At 38.5% G+C, this 20,753-nt stretch overlaps 1 protein-coding gene across 1 annotated transcript in view; it reads right to left on the minus strand.

Annotated features, from left to right (window-relative positions):
* The window catches only part of LOC113578130 (protein kinase C-binding protein NELL1), a 159,197-nt gene extending 138,868 nt beyond the window's left edge, over positions 1–20,329 (minus strand). Inside the window, exons 1-2 of the mRNA XM_035527909.1 lie at positions 20,212–20,329; positions 19,345–19,473 (exon numbers count right to left, since the gene is read on the minus strand). Of these exons, the coding sequence (XP_035383802.1) occupies positions 19,345–19,473; positions 20,212–20,284 (202 nt within the window). The 5' untranslated portion in view covers positions 20,285–20,329. The remainder of the gene's footprint in view (positions 1–19,344; positions 19,474–20,211) is intronic.
* Positions 20,330–20,753: the final 424 nt, after the last annotated feature.

The raw sequence follows: 20,753 nt of genomic DNA on the forward strand, positions 1-20,753 counted from the left end.
ATGCTATATGTCCTGCTTCTGTTATATACAAAAGCAAAAATCATTTTGTGCAACGTCATGCTATGTCCTAAAGGGATGTTCCACATTACAGAGCATTTCATTGATTTTTTTTTTTTCATTTATTGTGATATGTGCTTGATGTGGGTTTTTTGTACACATTCTTAACTGTTAAGGTTAATAACTGTTAAGAAGCAATTAAGAACTGTTAAGAAGCAGTCATGTTTCCTTCCCCTAAATTGTAGAGGACACTAAAACGACTTGTTTTCCAGCATGTAAAACATCAACAAATATCACTAAGCACCTTGACAATCACAATCAAAGCTTTGTCAGAAATGCCTTTCCATTTCCTCCGCAAAGTTTAAAAAAAAAAGTGTTACAAAGAAAAATTTATGTTACACATATATGAAATTGTTTTTATTAAAATCAGGTGCATCCCTTCAAAAGCCAGGCCAGCAGAGAGGCAGTGAGACATACTAGTCAGTACACTCAGAGTAGCCCAGTAGGCTCCCTCCTGTCTCATGATGCTGTCACACTCTGCTTCATTTATCTGCATTTGTTTCAACACTCCATCAAACTGCTGAATGTCAGAGAAACAGGTTTTGAAGTTCGCTCATGGCTCGGTAGGGCCATGGCCTAGCTGCTGTGGCACTACTGATATCAAACTGGGTCGACGGCAGGAACCCATCTGTGGAGAAGCAGAATGAATAGGACTTGGACACTTGCTCATGTACTGGCCACAGGCCTTGGAGAGGAAGGGTGCTGAGGCCACAGAAGATGGTGAGTAGAAAGCAACTCATTTAAAAAAGGCATCCAAAGGGGCTAACACACACAAACTGAAAGCTGGACATTAATATCAGTGATCCACAGCTACATTTACTTCCACACGTGTAGTCATAATGTTGTAGATTAACCTATGACTGACTGACCCCAGGGACCAAATTTGGTTATTGGTTAGGAAATTTCTCTACATGTAAGTAGTTGCATGATTGCTTGATAAGAAATGAATCAATACATCAATATGTGCGCCCTGGTATTAGACTGTAGTTATACAGCCAGAAGACCCAGCATTTCCATAGTAGCTCATTACTTTAACGACCAGACTCCTGCATTGGTGTTGATGTTTGCGCAACAGGTCTCATGTGCTTTCCTACATCATAAAAAAATAAGCAGCTTCACGCATATGAATTTCAGTTGCTCTTTCAAATGCACTTTGGTAAAAATAGACAACCACTAACAAACAAAAATCTGCATTCCTCAGAAGTGGAACATGAGTGCATTTTTTCAGTTCTGTTTCCCAATAAAACAACAACAACAACAACAATAATAATAACAACCACGATAATAATAACAATAATAATGATGATGATGATGATGATAATAATAATTATTATTATTATTATTATGTTCTATTTATATAGCAGCAAAAAGGCCACATAAATCAATAATGAATTGTTGTTTAAATTGTGAATCATCATTTACTGCCTAACCATGGCTAGCTCAGGCTGGATGATGCTCAGGATTATTCAGAAAATATCATCAGATTTGACATTTGGAGAAAACCAAGGAAAACTCCTGAATAAAAAACAGAGGATGGAACACTGCAAATCAAGCCCTATGATTGCACAGAGCACAGTGGACTAGACCCTTTTTGAGGACTGTTGGAAAGAAAAGATAAGCTTTAAAAGATGCTGATTAACTTGGTGATTATAGGTACTGATCTAATGAGGACTTTCTGAGAGCTGCCATTCATTTGGCTCATGATGAAAAAGAACATCTGCAACTTGAAGAAATTAAAAATGGATATACAAATAATGTTTAAAAGCTCTCCTGTGCTCTCATCCCACCCCCATCCCCACATACATCTACACCTGAACTGTCTGCATGCCAAGTGGAACAGACTTGTTTGAAAGGGGCACTTGGCCCTCTGCCAATATAGTCTCTTTTGCTTTGGTCAATCTGCCACAGTATCAAAGCACCGCAGCTCAGTCGGCATGGATATGAAAACAAACAATTCCACTGTGGCTCATCATCACTTTCTTGCTCTCTCTCTCTCTCTCTCTCTCTCTCTCTCTCTCTCTCTCTCTCACACACACACACACACACACACACACACACGTTAGCCTAGCTCAGTCTAAGCAAGGTCAAGATGAAGGATACAGACAGAGTGCAGAGTGCGGTCAGACACAGTTATATTACTCTTGTCAAACACAGCACTTACAGTAAGCACATGCATGCATACATACACACACACACACACACACACACACACAGAGTCTTGTCTGTACTGTAAACTGAACTCCTGACAGACAGCAGAAGGGCTTCCTCAATGCTATCACCAAACATAAAATGGCTGGGAAGTCAGTAAGGTTATACAGACTAAGGACCTGCTCCTGCATCATTACCCTTATTCTGAGCAACAAGCAACAGTGTTTGTTTGCATTAAACAAACATCTTATGGTGCTTTCGCACATCACAAAGCAGACATAACCCTGGTCATGATCGAGATCACTATTAATGATATGGAACTGAATCCATCATACATAAGGATTATAACACAACCCTGGTCTTTTCTTATTAGGGAGAGACACAAAAATAAATAGTTTCTCGTCATGACTTTACCCAAAATTTCTAAAGTTAACCTGCATAACAAGATAACAAGCACCAAACACTCTTTAGACCTATAACTTTGTGTTATTTATTTATTTTTGGGGAGGGCACAATATGAGTGGAAAAAGACAGGCCCGTGTTTCCCTGTGCTGCACTATTACCTTTAAATGCCACACACTGAGGGTGTCATTAAAGCTCCTAACACAGCCTGCTCATCTGCAGACCTGGCACCCTATGTGTTATAAATAAAACTTAAGTAGGTACTTCAGGAAGAAACGTTGGCTATTTATTTATAATTGTTACATAAATGACCCAACCAAAAGCTTTGGTTCCTCAGAAATCAGGCTGATATTTTGCACTTAGCGTGGTTATGACAGACTACATAAGTGTCATCAGCACTTCTGCTGAACCCATATGAGGGCTGCAGTGATTACTCAACCACATCGATGCAAACATTTACTTACTGATGGAAATGGTTGATAACCTACACTTTACCAAATTTTAGATGACAGCATTATTTAAAAGTTTACTGGCCTCATTCATGAAAAACAGCTACCTCAAAGACAGGTCTGCCAGATTTGGAAGCTGTTGGTTTAACACTGCAAAGCAATCAACTCCATTCATTTTACATTTGGCCATTGTTTATTAATTGTAACTTACATTTATTTATCAGTACACATCACACAGTGCATGGTTAATAGGAATCAAACCCACAACCTTAGCATTACTAGAGTCTTGTGCTACCTGCACCAACAGGTGAGCACTCAGAAAAGTGGAAGCTATTACTCTGTTCACAGAGCATTTGTTCTGTTCTTTGATTGAACAGCATTCTACTGATATAGTACATTTGTAAGGTTAAAAGATCCCTACATTGAAAATCACATTTTTAACCCTGTTAGCATGAACATGTGGTGTTTTTACATGCTAGAAAACAAAATAATGAGCAAAATAAGCAGCTAACACCATGTCTGAGCATTTTGGCTTTGGAACCGCAATGTGCCAATGTCTCAAACACGAATTCAGACAGTCAGGATTTTATATGTTACAAACCTAAGGAACAAATCCCATCATCTTGTGGGGTGGGGCTTTCAAAATCAAAGTCATGCCATTTCATGCCATTGATTCTATTTATTTATTTACCACTTTTTACAAAAGCCAATGGCATAACGCAGCTTTACAGATGTTAGAGCATAATTAGGCTATGGTGAAGAATAATGCTACGAGGGGTGTCAGAGGAGAAGCTAGCTGTAGTAGCTACTGTATTTTGCCAGGTAAGTTTCACTATTTTCAAAACAATGGCATTAGTGTGCTAATGTTAGACAATGTTAGCCTGGCAAGTTACAAAATGACTGTCAAATTTTATGTGGTTCGGAATTGTTGAAGAATGTTAGGGTCAAATGTCACTCAAACATATTAGATTAAGATGATGGTATTAGATAATGGCTATATTCATTATAATTGACAGAATTAACTTTGGGATTATTCATGAAGAAAGCATGTCATAATAAAGATTATCCTCATAAGTTGCAAGTATAGCATTAACATGGAGAAAATTGCCTTCTGGCAGTAAACTTCAAGGTAAACTTCTCCTACATGTGATCATATGCATGATCTGTGGTCAAGAATTATCCATCATTAAGACATTTTGGAAAGACAATGATGCCCAACAGGTAATGATATGACATATCAGATTGCTTGTTTTGATTTTTTTAAATTGGGGAATTCTAAAGCAACTCTTATATTCATTTTAAAAAATAACAGATAATGCACTGTCAATATACTTCCTGCACTCTGTGCAGACAACACCGTATGTAGACTGTATTTTAGTTATGAACTAGATTCTTTTCTCCAGAGACTTTCTATGGTGTTCAGAATTTCTTCCTAATTGCTCATCTGGATTTTTATCTTTAGGGACCTAACTTTTCAGAGCTGGTAATCCAGACTAAGGATAGTCAAGACCAAGGCTTGCGTTATCTGTTACTGTTACATTTCTAACATTGTAGGGAGCGATACATAAAATACATTACCATTCTGATACATCAGCTTGTAGCCATCCATGTACAATTTGCTCTTCTTCTTCTGTTTTTAGTCCAAACATGTATGGCATAACTAATTTTACCACTTGCCATTGTGTAGTGTACAACATCTAGCAATATAGAAAACAAACAGAGTATTGTGTGTGTTTGATGAGCAGAGTAAAAGGTGAGCAGGTAAGCTTGAACTGCAGGCAAGCGGGAGGGGTGGGTGGATATAGAGAAAGCAACTATTTGCATATTCATTGATCTGCATGTACTGAATGAAGGCAGAGGTGTTGAGTAAGATCTAAGACACTTTTAGGGTATTTGGGGATTTTTGGAAAGCTTCTAAATGTCATTCTGATGAACAGAGATGAGTTTTTAGCAGTTAAATAGAAGGGCATTCAAATTCTCTGTAAAAATCACTAAAACTGCAAGTTTTTTGCATGCATTTATTCATACCAAAATATATTAGGCCTGTCAATGTTGGTTTGAGTAGAGTGCCAAGTGATAGTTTTATAAAGAAGTATTGTAAATCTGTAAATGAATTAATTAAAAACTGCAAAAAGCTGTAATCATTGCCAGTGACTCAGGATTTCAAAATTTTCAATTATTCAAAAACTATTATCAAATCAGTCAATTTCAAAAATAATTATTTGTTCCAACCTTAATCTCTAATTACAGACTTGATGCTCTTTGTGCTCATGGTGCTTGGTGAGATTCTCCATCTTAATAATTTGCAAAAGGCCAAAGAGTTATTAAAAAACACTCTGATTTCTATTAATCTATAATCTATTAATCTTATTCTATAATCTTTTTCGTCCATTACTCTTTTTTTTCTTTTTAGCACATTATGAATGTAAATATAATAGCATTTAAAATCAGGATAAAAATGCTGCTGCCATCAAACACATAATTGTACCTCTGTAGTGAACAGTGGATATAGATTAGAAATCCAGCACAGATGGTGAGAGGGGGACATACAGTGAACTGAACTCTCCTGCTGAGCCTTCATATTTCAGTGACTCAGCCCTCCAAAACTGTCACAGCTTTTCACGCTGGGCCAATCAGACACTCTAAATAAGCTGAAAAAGGAAATGTTTCTCATCATGGTGATCAGATATTGCCTTTTGTGGAAACACGCTCACATTGACCCTAAGCAGAAGTGAACCTGACACTTTAAAATTCGACAGAAAGTCTTACAGCCAACCCACACTCTGACAGTCCAGGGGCTCACCACAATCAGACAGCTTTATCGCTACCCCGACACCCTGAGGCACACTGGTTTTTGCCTTTTTGCCTCTTTAAATTGCAGGACGGAAAGATGCAGCAGCAACACACTTACCCTTACCAACACTATCCTGATTACAGCCACTAAAACACGGTTTCTGCAGAAAGTATACCTTGGCCATGGCCGAGAAATGTTTAAGGGCTGAGCCCTTCAACACCCCCGAATACTGGGAGTAATGATAAACAGCTGGCATCACACTTAGATAAAAAGAGTGTACTAAAAAAGTGCAAAGATGTCAAAAATTGCTGTTTTTCAGAACTGCAGACACTACTAGAACTAATACATGGCTAGCAAAAGGAAAACCACTCTAATGCACAATACTGAAAATGTAACATTGCAGGTCTAGTTCTGATTGCTAAAACAAAGATATTTCCATATTTTATCAGAATGGTTGTGTTTCAAAACACACACACACACACACTCTCACTCACTAACATTTTCACAGGCACACACTTGCAGAAACATGTTTAAATGCATCTCCATGTCCAGCCTGAAGATCTCTCCCACAGTACTAGATCTCAGAGGAATGGTGGATTGGGATGTGAAGACGCAATACATTCAAATTCTTTGCATAACTGATTATGAAGACAGGGGATGAATTATTAAAATTAATGGCACTCCAGATGTTCCTCATGCTTTTTTTGAAAAACAACTTCCTCTTCTTTCCAAGAAGTTGACAGAAATGCAAAATGAGGGTTTGCTAAATCTCCAAGGACTCATGCAATTCTCAGCTCAGTGGTGATTCAGGCAGTGTGCATCATCCTTAGCAAGACACAAAACAATCCACTGACCTGCACCACAGGAGAAGCCACTGGAGCAGTGGTTCAGTGTAAAAAAGCTACGGGGTTAGCAAGAGACATAGTTTTCCTGCATGCATCCCCCAGCTAAATCCATTCAGCTGAGCAGATAAAGATATCCTCCTCTTCATCTTAAGATCTTCTCAAACTTGGATGGAGTAAAGAAGTACTTTAAGCAGAGCAGTTTCCTATTGACCAGCTGGCTAGTGAAAAGTGCGTCTTACTACGGACCAGGATAATTTTCTCTTCTGACAAATTTAACAAACAGCCTATAATTTCACTCTTCTTTTCAAACATAGTCTTTGATCATGCAACAAGCTGATAAACAATCAGTGACTTAACAACACAATGATGAAGCTAACTATGCAGAATGGCTCTATTCGGAATTCCGCTCTGGTTTTCCCAATGCCAAAAACTTTGAGAAGTCACAAAAAATGCTTGTGGGAAACATGGGGAAAAACCAGTTGCTGTTCAGAGTGCCATCCTTACAGAGGCAGTGCATATATTCTGTTTATACATGCAAAGAAAGTACAATAAATGCAAACTCAATGGAAGTGAATTTCAGGAGGAATAAAATCCACTGGAAAACCTATTCAGCTTTCTCATCAGTTGAAATTAACAATAATATCTCAAGACAAAACCACAAACTTCATAATGCAGTTGTTAACAAACAGTGGCTTTTTGTACTGATGCACAATTACTATTGCTACTACTAGTCATCTCACCACATCCCACCCATTCCAAGTTTCAAAATGACAGAACTATACAAAAACACAAAAGTATGTCTCCATGATTTCAGAAATGTATTTCAATTTGGCTCTGTAAAGGTAACACCACTTTCACATACACACATGGATAAGACATGGTTAAAGGTGTTTTTCCCCTTTCACCCTTTTTCAAACTTTTCAATTAGTAACTAGTTACAATTCAAGCAACAAGGAAACTGTGAAGGTTCCCAGCACATGAATATTCTGATATTAGCTGGAAAATTGCAATATTCCAAATAAGGCATGTAATGTTTAATCTGAGCAACTGCTTTGCATGTAAGTGGGAATGTTACGTTAATTGTCTCACTGGTAAGACATGTACATAAATTTCATAATCAGCATGTTACCATACTGCAAATATCAGCCATACTCATATTATGCATGAAATCAAAATCAACACATTAATCCTACTGAGTCTTAAAGCAATATCATTTCTTAGGGACGAATCTCAATATCCAATATGTTCAGTATCCCACAGCAAGTTTATACAGTTTATCCTGACCATTCATCATAGTTCATTCAGTTTCAGTGAATACAAAATCAGGCACCTGAACACCAGAGTAAAGCAACATGCAAAATAAAAACTGCAGTATAGAGAACACAATCATTTCCATAGTCTTAAAAAGGACAAATAGTTTAATAATAGCTGCATGCCTTTTTAAATCACAGTCCTGGAACTATGATGTGATAAAGTGGAGTTACAATTTCTGTTAACAACCAGCAATTACAGAACCTACATTTACTCGATGCTTTTATCCAAAGCAACTTACAATTATGACTGAGTACAACTTAAAAAATAAGCACCCTGCTTAGTAGCATCTTGGCAGTGGTAGGGCTTGAACCAGCAAGCTTCTAATTATAAGTGAAGGACCTTAATCACTGAGCTACCATTGCCATAACCTAGGGAGAGCTTTGGAGTTGTGGTCCAGATTTAATGCCTTTTAAATCTCCGCATATTCTTCCTTATAAGTGCCTCTGAGAACCACCTGTTACAAACTTCTGAACACCTAGAAAGTTTATGTTTAAAAAAGCAACATGTAGGTCCTCAGTTGTCCATCATCCAGAAGGGTTAGACCAACCTTCAGCCAATAGGAGGTAATCAGACATTAGATTAGATTTTGTTATATTTACACTAAAATATCTGGATATGTTTGAAAAGCGTTTGGGCATTTGCTAAATAAATCAGATTTAATTGGTATGTAATGCAAATTTAGCCTGCTAATTCTACTAGTTCTGATGCAGAGATTGGCTGGGTTAGCCATAATTTCCTTCCCACAGATAATGACTTAGGCCTTAGGACACTAAGAGGGAGACAACGCACACACCAGTGCAAAAGTCAGTGTAACTAATTTCTACATACAGACTATTTAGTGTGTAAAATAATAACTTTCTTTATCTTTGACATAACAGACAAAATGTTTTATCTATGCAGCACATGACAAGAAAAGGTTTTATAGAGTATTGTTAAAATCTAACCAGAACTGCTTAACATCATAGAAGTGATTTAATCTTTTATGATATTCATGCATATTTTAGGAAGGATGTTCCCTTAAAATTTGGATGTCATTATATTAACAACACTGGTCATTTTCAGGGCAAAGGGTATTGTGACTGAGAAAATCCTGGCAAAGGCAATTGTATCCACACACTATGCCCCACTGTTCATGTAGGTCATCAGCTTGTCAGTGAGACAGCATGGTGAGACAGCAGGATGCTCTTACTGACTTTCATGCCATTGATTCTAGCAAAGATGGTGCAGCCTCAACCAAGCTGAGCTGTGTGTTAGAAAGACCTGGGGTTTTACCACACATATGTCCTATTTTGGGTCCCAAAATATAAAGTCACATTCTAAATTGAATGTTTCACAAATTCATAGTACAGAAAATACATAAATAAATGAAACATTTTAAAACTTTATTTAGGAATAATATCTTTTGTTGCAATAAACAATAAACACTGATGGGGATATGTCCCCACTAATATTCCGGCATGACAACTGCCTCTCCAAAGGTTAACTTTTGTTGCTGTCCAATTAAATCAGAGAAGACCTACCTTGTCAAAATGCCCTACCATAATGCAGAGAACAGATGTAGTATGAAAGGCTATTTGGGATGTGCACCAAATAAAAGTAGCCATCTTCTGTGATTTTTTATTACTATGCATACTTCTAAAATATCAAAAGCAAAAGAATAATACTATTATTCTGGTTTCATATGACATATTTGACTAATGTTGAATAATATTGCAAATACAATACAATACAAGCTTTAAAAATCTACAATAATTAAAATTAGTGCATTGAAAAAATGTATCAGAAACCTGATTCTACAGTGATGTGCACATGTGCAAAAACTTTTGATTTCTCCACTTAGAATAATGTTGTGTAGGGTAGATCAACAGACCATCCTGGTATTGCTAACAAGCAATTGCCATCAAAAACCCAACTGGGGTCAACATTAAGTCAGAAGCCTGTAGATCATTAAGGGTTTATACAGACCATTTGGAAACCTAAATAACTGCAATGCTATGATGCTAGTAAATGCTACTGAGGTAGCTAATATTATTCTACCTTTCAGAGTTGTCTGTCAAGCACGGTTAACATTCTTATACAGATAGGTAACCTTTTAGAGGATTTTGGTACACAAGAGAGGATTTTGGTACATAAGTTTCTGTAATACAATTAAGCTAACTCGGGTTCAGGTAAAAAACATGACAACTTCCCAGCACAGAATTCCACTGAGCACTGCCATAGGGCCTGACTTCTTTCCCCATTAGCAGCCATTCACAGTAACCAGAGGATTTTATTTTTTCCAAGGCTGCCGCAACAATATGTCCATGTCGGTCCTCAGACAATGCCCACCACGGAATGACAAAGTGGTGGGCTTGAAGCGTCCCTGTCCACCTTGCTAACTGTTCCACTGGCTCATTGAAATTCTGCAGCCAGTGCAGGGCTCTGTGCAGTACCGGTCAAAAGTTTAGACACAAGAGACTGCAAACAAGTTAATAATCGGAAGGACATCTTGATCTTTTGGTTTTACACCAATGGCATGTCATTGGGAGGTCCTTTCTGCAGTGCTCAACACCTCCCCTTGTCTGTCACTTTTAGGGCTTGTTACTTGGCATGAGCATAGACTAGCCAGCATGGGGGCCCTGTTGCCATCTCTGCATACACAATTGCTTCAAAGCCTTAATAGAAGCTGATCATTTCTTAGGCCCTGTATCAAGTTCCATAACAGTGATATCACATATTGAGTCCCACATCACTGACATCATGTTATCTTTTTTTTTTAATCCAATAAAAGATGCATGCTAACCGTGCATAACTTGGAGCATAATAAAAAGTCTTTATAACCTTTAGAATAGAATGCTGGCTGCCCTCTCTTTAAGTAAACTTCAGCTAGTTAAGAACACAGCAGTCTGCAACCTTATTAGGAAAAGAAAGGTCAGAGCCTATTACCCTGGTCTTATTCAATTTGCACTGGCTTCCTATAAAATTCCACATTGATTGCCATCACTATGCTCAACTTTGACAGGTCTACTGGTAATCCCTGGACTAGGATCACTAGCAATTCAGTTGATAGAAGAGGTTTCTCTTATTCAGCTTCTAATCTTTTTTAGAATAGTTAAGGAAAAAACTCAGATTGCAAAATCTATAGATGTTTTTAAATCCAGATTTTATCCTAACTCATTTGTTAGTAAACCTTTCCTTTTCATTTCATTTTAGAATTCGTATATTTCACAAATTTTTTCATAATGCCAACTTTGTTTATTTTGTTATGTAAAACACAAACATTTTGGAATCAAATGAATAAATGCTATATAAATTACAATTATTATTTAATTTTTCTAATTGGCCTGTGCCAGTAAGCGACTGGCTCAGCGTAGCAGTAGCCATAATGTGGACTATCTGGTGTAAGGGAACAGATGAATGCTTGTTCAGCACACCTTCATCAACACACCTAGGACAGTCACACTTCACTAGGGAGTGCAGTTTGGCTCAGCAAACCCCAGACTCTCCTGTTTCTGATGGAAGAAAATCATTAGGGTCTCATGTATTTGTGGAATGGCTCAAGATTGGCTGAACAATAGTGTTGCCTGCAGTGTGTAGAGTTGTCTGTGAAACAGGGTGTATATTGACAGGGACTTCCAGTGCTGAACAGTGGTAGTGTCTTCTGACCATGTATAGAACTACATCATTAAGCAGAACTGTAACTCAAGCATCTCCCAGGAACATAACCATGTACTAGGCCAGGCAAGCTGGTGTCATCCACGGTGGAGATGTCTCTTTTGGCTGAAAGAGTGGTTTAGTGTCTTGGGGCACCATTAGAACACACATGCACATCACTGGATTTATAGTTGGGCAGCTGTGTTCTAATGGTGCAATTTCACCGCAGTACAATGAAGGATTTTTTTGTCTAGTTGTTGTCCAATTAATTGGGCCAATGAAATGTCATTTTGTGATAATCATGCTACTGATGACTCTTTTTCCCCAGCATCAGCTGAATGTGTTTTTTAAACAAAGTTAAGTTTTTTGATTACCTGTGGACATATATTTGGAGCATTTTTTAATTTAAAATAAGTGCACTGCATACAGAGTGAAGATCTACTTAAGCAAACAGAGACAATACCGACAATCTTCATTTAAGGTCAATGTGATGGAGGCAGTCACTTTGGAAGCTCTGGCAACTGTGCCAGAGCGCTGACTCTTTGGTCTGGTGGTTAGAGTTTGTGTTTACCAGCTGTAGGACTTGGTTCAAGACCTAAGTATGGTTGCTGCCCTTAGCTTTCATCACAAATGGTGTCAGACGTGGGATGGTACTGTGAGGCTACTGGGAGCGTGTACATAGGTAATGAATCCCTGGCCATGAGGTGATAGTACAAAGTGTGAACCCCTGATGAGGGACACAGGTCTGACTCTGGATAAAGGGTCTGTGCACAAGGGCCACATGGAAAGTCTGCAGTGCAAGGGTGCACTCCCTGAAGGTGAAGTCAATATGTGACTTTCTGAAGGAAGGTAAAATGGGTGCTCTGTGGAAAAGTGCTGGCTCTTTGGTTTGCTGGTTGGGGCTTGTCTTTACTACCTGACCCAGGTTTGAGACCTCAGTATGGTTGTGGCCCTCAGCCTTTATCACAGCCAGCAATTTTGTGTTTCATTTGTAAGTATTATTAAATTGTTGCATTTTATAAGATGCAAAAAACTCAACAGCACAAAACTCTCTAAATATCAGCATCAAACACTAGTTTGTTCCCACTTATTTTCCAGGATTGTGAGATAGCAGTGGAATGAGTCAGGCAATGTGAACTAAAAATGTGAGATTTAACTCTGTGCAAGTGAAAAGCAAGTGGTAGCCAATCAAAATTCAAAATGTGGTGTAAGAAGCATTTCAACATGGCTGCAATTTAATGCACAAAAGGTATAATAATAGGCATGTTTTTATTGTTGCACAGACCGAGCCTACACTCTGCATAAACTTTACTCTGGCCCACTGAACTAGCCTCCATTTTAGCAACATGCCCCAAAGTAGCAGTTGGTAAGGGAAGTGTTTTGTTTCACTGTAATGAAAATGCACAATTCCCGTGGGACAGTTCTCTTGGGACTGACTGTATGCACATCTCATCTCACTGTCATCATCAACGTGGCCCTTTCTCCCTCTAGCTGACCGGCTGACTCGCTGGTTTGGCATACTGACAAATTTTTTAAAAATGGCCCCTGCCTCTCTCCCTCCCTCTCCCTCCATCACACACATGCCTCCACATTGCATAGCTATAATCCTCAACTTAACCCTAAACCTTACGGTTTAGTCAATAGATCTTAGCGCTAATTTAGACACAAGGTGATGTCCACAAATGTCCTTAAAGATTTTTGCCAAGTTAATTAGGATAGTCTTACAGATTGCACTAAAATATTCAATTGGCAATGAAATAGCACGTCTCCCTGCCCATTCTGCTCAGCAGCACACCCAAATGGGTGAAATTACACACATCAAAAAGGCAGCATGATTAATTCGACTGAAATAAGCCAGACTCGCCCCACAACTTTTTCGTGATTATGTCTTGTGATTATGTGGCAACATGCTGTAACTGTAGAATAAGATGTATTAGAACACATCACAAGATCAAACACTTTCAGAATTTCAGAAGATAGAGTCCAACAATTTTGACCAAAGCGCATATTTGAGTGAATGAAGAAACAATGCATAAACATATACTTTATTTGCCAAAAAAGGGTTGGGCACTAAACCACAAGTATTCATGCTCTGACTGGGAAAAGATGGCAGAGCCACTGTCTCAGTACCCTTGGCATCTGTTACATGATGCTGAGAGAGCTGAGAAGTTAGCATGCACCTCCACACTGTCTGTTCAAACTGCCTGGGTAGTAGCAGTACAGTGGCAAGCTCTACACATTTCATACATGCTTTCCTCCTCTCAGACTCTGTGGTTCTGTCAGAATGTAATCAAAATTTATTTTAGCTGTGTAGCTTTAACATAATAAAAATGTAGCTCTCACAAATGAATAGAAGCTAAAGCAAACTAGCTGTCAAATATCTTCCACCCCAACTGTTTGATCACTTTCCTTTCATGATTTAAACAATGGCAGCAGTACTGAAGGAAAAAAGCTCCAGCTCAGAGAAACCTTCTCAGCATGTATGGCTGATTGAGTGCTTTAGGACTCCTGTTCTTCACTGAAAGGGGTTGACTGCTGTCAGAGCCTCTACAGCTGGCCTGCCACATGAATCATAAATAAAATATGAGCAGTTTGATGGTTTCCATTGCTCTTGGGAACAGGATCCAGGCCACAGAGCTTGATGGCCTCCTGTCAGCGACCACGTGGAGAAGAGGCCAGGCCTTAGGTAAGTCTGGCTTGTTTCAGGTCTCACCAAATAGACCCCTGCACCACCTTGAGCCTTTGAGAGGGTGACTAGATGCCTCCTACATTATGCTCCCCAACCCCCATCCAACACATTTTGTACAATTTATTGTGAGATTATACGCTGGAAGAGGTAAGAGCAGCTCAGCCCCATTTCCACAAGTTCACCACACTTCATATACACTCCACACACACAAAAGCAGTCATCGCTACCCAGGCATTTTTGGTCTGATGTAGGTATTTCTTGAAATGTGGAAAAATGATCAATACATCTTCTCCAGAGACCAATAAAAATATGTTTCGGGTTCAAAAGAATGAAAAGGCTCTACAGATTTATGCAACTGTGAGGACTAATTTGTTATAAGCCAAAAGAGGAAGTGCTCTGTCACACATTACTTTGCAACAGGTTTGTCCTCAGGAGACTGAGGAGAAAGCACTTAGAATGGATGGAATCTCTTCATAAAAACCTGCATTTAATGGGAGGACAAATCCTCCAAATCTCTCAAGACAACTTATTGCAACTAAATTTTTTAATCAATGCAAGACAATTTTCATGTTTATGGGTATAACTAAATCTCTGTTCAGTAACATGCACTCAATGAAACTTTTAGAAGACAAGCCTCAGTCTACCATTTGCCATCAGCTGTAAAGTCCAATTAAAATTTGCAGGTCTAGTACAGTGAACAAGCATTCTGCCATCACAAATGGCAGCAATTGATTAGTAAATACAAACTGCAAGAACGCAATGGACAGAAATAATACAGATATGGGAGCCAATTTTCACACGGGAACAAAATTTAAATTAAACATAATATCTCATATTGAAGACTACCATAGCACGGCCAAAATTATATTTAAGATCATAAAACCTTTTTTTTCTGTATCAAACAATGAGCATCTGTGATCCCTCCTAATAACATTATATAGAAGATATTTTCCAGCAGGACAAGGTACTGCATATCGAAAATAAAAAATTAGCTTTTCAAGTGAAAGTTGATAATGTATTCTCACAAGGACAAATGGCTACACATTAACCAACACTGGACTAACAGTGCAGTGAAGCTATATCAAAACTTGTACTACAATACTACTTTCAAAGACATGTCAGTTAATTACATTTTGCTATGCAGAACACAGTGATATTTAAAATGGTGTTGCTCAAACTGGCAGAACTGTTTCAAATTTCATCTTGAGATCCAGGTACATGTACTAGTCAGTGCTTCGATTCATTACATTTTTAACTATATATGCTATCAGCAAACAATGCAGCAAGTTGCACATGTCTATGTGATTCTAGTTTAACTACAATCCATTACAAAACTCAAAAAACCCAATAAAAACCCAAATGGTGCCTTTATTAAAAATGCTCACAAACTGAAGAGTTTTCTGCAAGTACATTTTTAAGTCAGATTAAAGCTGAAGAGGATTTCATCTCAAAAACTCCATACAGTGTGGAAACACCACCTACAACTGTGTTTAATACTCCATACAGTGTGGAAACAACACGTACAACTGTGTTCAAGACTCCATACAGTGTGGAAACACCACGTACAACTGTGTTCAAGACTGCATACAGTGTGGAAACACCATGTACAATTGTGTTTAAGACTGCATACAGTGTGGAAACACCACGTACAACTGTGTTCAAGACTGCATACATTGTTGAAATGCCATCAACAACTGTGTTCAAGACTCCATACAGTGTGGAAACACCACGTACAACTGTGTTCAAGACTGCATACAGTGTGGAAGCACAATGTACAACTGTGTTCAAGACTGCATACAGTGTGGAAATGCCGTCAACAACTGTGTTCAAGACTGCATACAATGTGGAAATGCCATCAACAACTGTGTTCAACACTCCATACAGTGCGGAAACACCACCTACAACTGTGTTCAAGACTGCATACAGTGTAGAAATGCCATCAACAACTGTGTTCATGACTCCATACAGTGTGAAAACACCATGTACAACTGTGTTTGATTGTATAACATGTAAGAATGAATACCAGCCCATTACAGTACGGACGTGAGTACAGAGATACTTAAAAGGTGTGATCATTTGTGATCATGAGTATGGCTGATATTTGCAGTATGGTAACATGCTGATTATGAAATTTATGTACATGTCTTACCAGTGAGACAATTAACGTAACATTCCCATTTACATGCAAAGCAGTTGCTCAGATTAAACATTACATGCCTTATTTGGAATATTGCAATTTTCCAGCTAATATCAGAATATTCATGTGCTGGGAACCTTCACAGTTTCCTTGTTGCTTGAATTGTAACTAGTTACTAATTGAAAAGTTTGAAAAAGGGTGAAAGGGGAAAAACACCTTTAACCATGTCTTATCCATGTGTGTATGTGAAAGTGGTGTTACCTTTACAGAGCCAAATTGAAATACATTTCTGAAATCATGGAGACATACTTTTATGTGATCATTTCTCTCAATTTTTACTTTGCAGTAAATGAGAAGCATGTGTTAATGGCCATAAATCCTCATACTACAGTTTCATGATATAGCGCCATAGCCCTAAGCAAAGCTCTCTACCAGTTATTCACAAGACATGTGGGCTGGAAAAGAAGTTAGTGACAGTTACTTATAAAAAACAAAAGCCACTCAGTGCATGTCTGCCCAAAGGTTGCAGGGCAGGGGCTGCATTAACGAGCTTGGCTGACTCCTCCACGCTGGCCTACAACCCACCATCTCAGGACCAAGCCTGGTTTAATCAGAGCCCAGGAAGCCTGATTCAGACTCAGCTCCATTTCACAGCTCATTTGCAAATCAAGAGTATTCACACAGCTCCATCTCTGTGCTCCGCCACTGGTTCGGGTTCACTTGTCAGCACCAGTGGTCATGGAGGTCAGGCACAGGGGCATGAAATTCACACCCAGAATCAGTCCTCTCCTAGTGAAATATAGTCCAGTGAATAGCAGAAAGATCCCTGTCTCTAATGAAACCAGGAATGGAAGGTGGAAATGCGAAGAAAGACAATAAAGAAGCTGAAACTGCTGCATGTGATGTCATTTAATAATAGTATGAGATTGGAATTTATCTTCAGGAATAAATGCATTTGCAGCACATTTACTTCAATGAGAATGTCAGCTAGAATAAAGCCCAGCACTAATGACTAATGTTTTTCTAATACTACACATTAATACCACATCTAGGATAAAAATATATGCCTGGGGATATTTCGGACGGATTGTCCAAGATTTTACCTCACTAATAAGGTATTGATCTAACATCACCTTATTTGTAAACTCTTGCTTACTAGCTGCTTACTAGATAGATTGAGTTTGCTCAGATGGATAAAGGCAATCAATTACCTTACTTCAGCTGTAGTGTTTCTTGATTAAAACTCTAAATTGACAGATGAGTCGAGAATATTCTCAAAATACCCCCTGGCCTGTTTTCCCTAAAACCACTAAATCACACCAATTCAAAGTTTGCTGGTAGAGTGAATAATAGTATTATGCCATGTTAAGATGACATTACATTATAATTTTAATGAACAGGGCCTTTTCTAATTTGAGAACTGTCCACTTTAAGGTTTGTGGGTTTTTTAATTCACATCTCAAGTACAGGGATGAAATTAATTTCCTTATCTCGAATGTACCCCGTCACGTGCCTGTTATTTCATTGCTAACTTGTTTTGACCAGCTATGGTGTGTCTAAAAATTCCTGACTTAATTATTTGATACTGGCTCTATTGCTTACAGAAGCTCATTTGATATACCTATTGCCTTATCATCTCAACAAACAGTACAACAATATAGCAAAATGTGGCATGTAGCTTCGGATAGAGGACATCTTGGTGACCATGCCCAGAATATCCTTACGTATATGCATTTATCTTTATACCTATGGGACTCAGGCACACCTTTGTGTTGTAGTACTAGATAACGAACAAAAGATAAACCATTTAAGGGCTAGATGTCACTTTATTATGTTACAGTTACTCTAAAGCAATAACTGTTAACAACAAACAAATATATATATATACACACACACACGCACGCACGCACGCATACACACATGCACACACACGTGCACGCACACACGCACGCGCACACACACACCTTTAGAGTAGTAGTAGCTCAATGGTTAAGGTATTTTTCTTGGATAAATACTTGCTAAAACATTGTCAAATCAGTTTCTTTTCTCCTTATCTGGTCTGGTTTAGATGTTCAGACAGCATGGGATAATTTTAGCCATGAAATCAATATAACTGAAAAGAGGTTTTACTCCTGTAGCACACACAGTAGTGCAGGTAGAGCAATGTGCCAGCAACATCAAGGTTGTGGGTTCAATTCCCATGTGCAAGTCTCCATGGATAGCAGCATCTACCAAACACTGAAAATGTAAAAAGTTCAAGGTGCCCTGAATCAACAAATTCTCAAGAGAAAATGGATTATATAAAAGTGACACCTAAATGCAACTGAGATGACCTCTACTGTAAAACATTCCACTAACCTGTGCCAGTTGTACAGGTTTCACATAAAATAACTGAACATTAATGAATAATTGGTCAATTCTGTAGTGATAACCGTGGAAGAGAATAATGGGAGAAAAACGGCTGACGCAGGAAAGAAGTGATAAGATGATCAGATATTGAGTCTGGCTTAACATCCGGCAAATGGTGAGATCATGCCACCTCTGGGTCGGTTGTATTACAACCTTGTGGAGGACTTTTCATGTTTCATCAGAGAAAACTTTGTGCTTCACGATTCACGCCCGATCTTGAACCAGCTGTTAAAGCTTTTTAAGAGCCGTCTGTTATTAATCATGCATTTCCACTGACTTGGTCAGCGATAGTGACTGTGAAGTCAAATGCTACAATAATCCCTGGTTCCACTACAGCAAAACAATTTAGCTCATGCTACATGCATTAGCAAATCGGATGTATTTCTTTACATTTAATTTTCAGAAGTACAAGTATGAGTCCGGCTACTCCGCCGAAATTATATTACTCAGAAAGACGCAGAGTTTACCTCTAAAGAGGAAGGCTTTGCTGCTGTTGTGAAGTCCTGCAATTTGGGATATTCCGTATGTTGCGTTAGCCAAGTCCAATTCGTTGATGAAATCAATTTGTAACTCAGGGTCTATTCCAAATCCTACAACTGAAGAGAAAAATGCTAAATAACACAAAATCATGCAGACATTAGGTTGTAATTGTTTTCTTTAGTAATACACACCGTGAATTTCAAAAAAACGACTTGAATAAGATACATGTAAATAAATTCACCATTTTGACTTTTCATTCGAATTTGCTGCCTGCACTTACACTCGAAAGTCCGTATTAGAAGTTAACTTAATATACAAGGTTAGGATGCGTGTTGTATGTTGAAACATTTGTGTAGTAATAACGCCATTATAATTTAGTGCTTATATCTGATTGGAGTTTGTTTGACAAGGCATGTTAAGTATTTCAGAAGATACACAGACGTGAAATTTACACCACATATAGGATTATATAAACTAATGAACGCAAAAAGTTATGGAATCAAGTTTTAAATTATTTTAGTTAACAGACTGTGGCATGAAAGTGCGACACCTTACATGCCACATGCACGCCTTAGGAAATTGGCCACGTAGGATACAGCGAGTTCGTGAATCGCTCTGACACGAACTGTTGACTTGAATACATTTTTTTTTACTTCACGGTTAACATTCATTATAGGTTAGTATATAGGTTACGAGTAACCATCAGCAACATCACGAGGAAAGGCAAACGCCCAAACGCGCGAAGCACAGATGAAGGCGCCTTGTGCGCAACTGTCCAATTTCGTTCTCTACAAAATGATACCCTATTTTGGTCTCATAGCTATCGTGGTTTTTATGTAAAAATTTAAACATACCTGTTCTCGCTATGATCAGGACTGGTAAAATAATCACGATAACAGCCATTTGTACTGGGGTTACTCTCCTCATCAAGCACGAGCTGAGCACCTCGTTCCGTAGATATCCAAACTTGACCTGCTCCGGTATGTCTGAGAATCTGTGAAGCTCACACCGGCTCCGAATGAAGCCGCTTGGAGCGTTCCACGCCCCTGAAATAGGGGTTCCACAAGAGCGCTCTAGGCACTTGGGTGAGATGTTGGTTTAACGTCAGAACTCTGACTTCTCCTTTGGCACTCAAGTGTTTCTTGAATTGTAGAATAAAGCAATCGTATTTTTTATGTATCAAGTAACAACTCATTATACTGAAGATGGCGATAATGTTTGTAATAAATGGTTTCCCCTACTTCTACGTTAGGCAAATCCAGTTCGATAGTCTAATCGGTATTTTAGACTAATTTTTTTCGCCGCTGTCACGTGATCACAATTTACTCTCAGAAGCAATTGCTTTTTCTGTCGTGTCTACATTTCTGCGTGGGTTATCCCGCCCTTGTATTTAATA

This window comes from Electrophorus electricus, chromosome 1 (assembly GCF_013358815.1).
Source record: "Electrophorus electricus isolate fEleEle1 chromosome 1, fEleEle1.pri, whole genome shotgun sequence".
Taxonomy (NCBI): Eukaryota; Metazoa; Chordata; class Actinopteri; order Gymnotiformes; family Gymnotidae; genus Electrophorus; species Electrophorus electricus.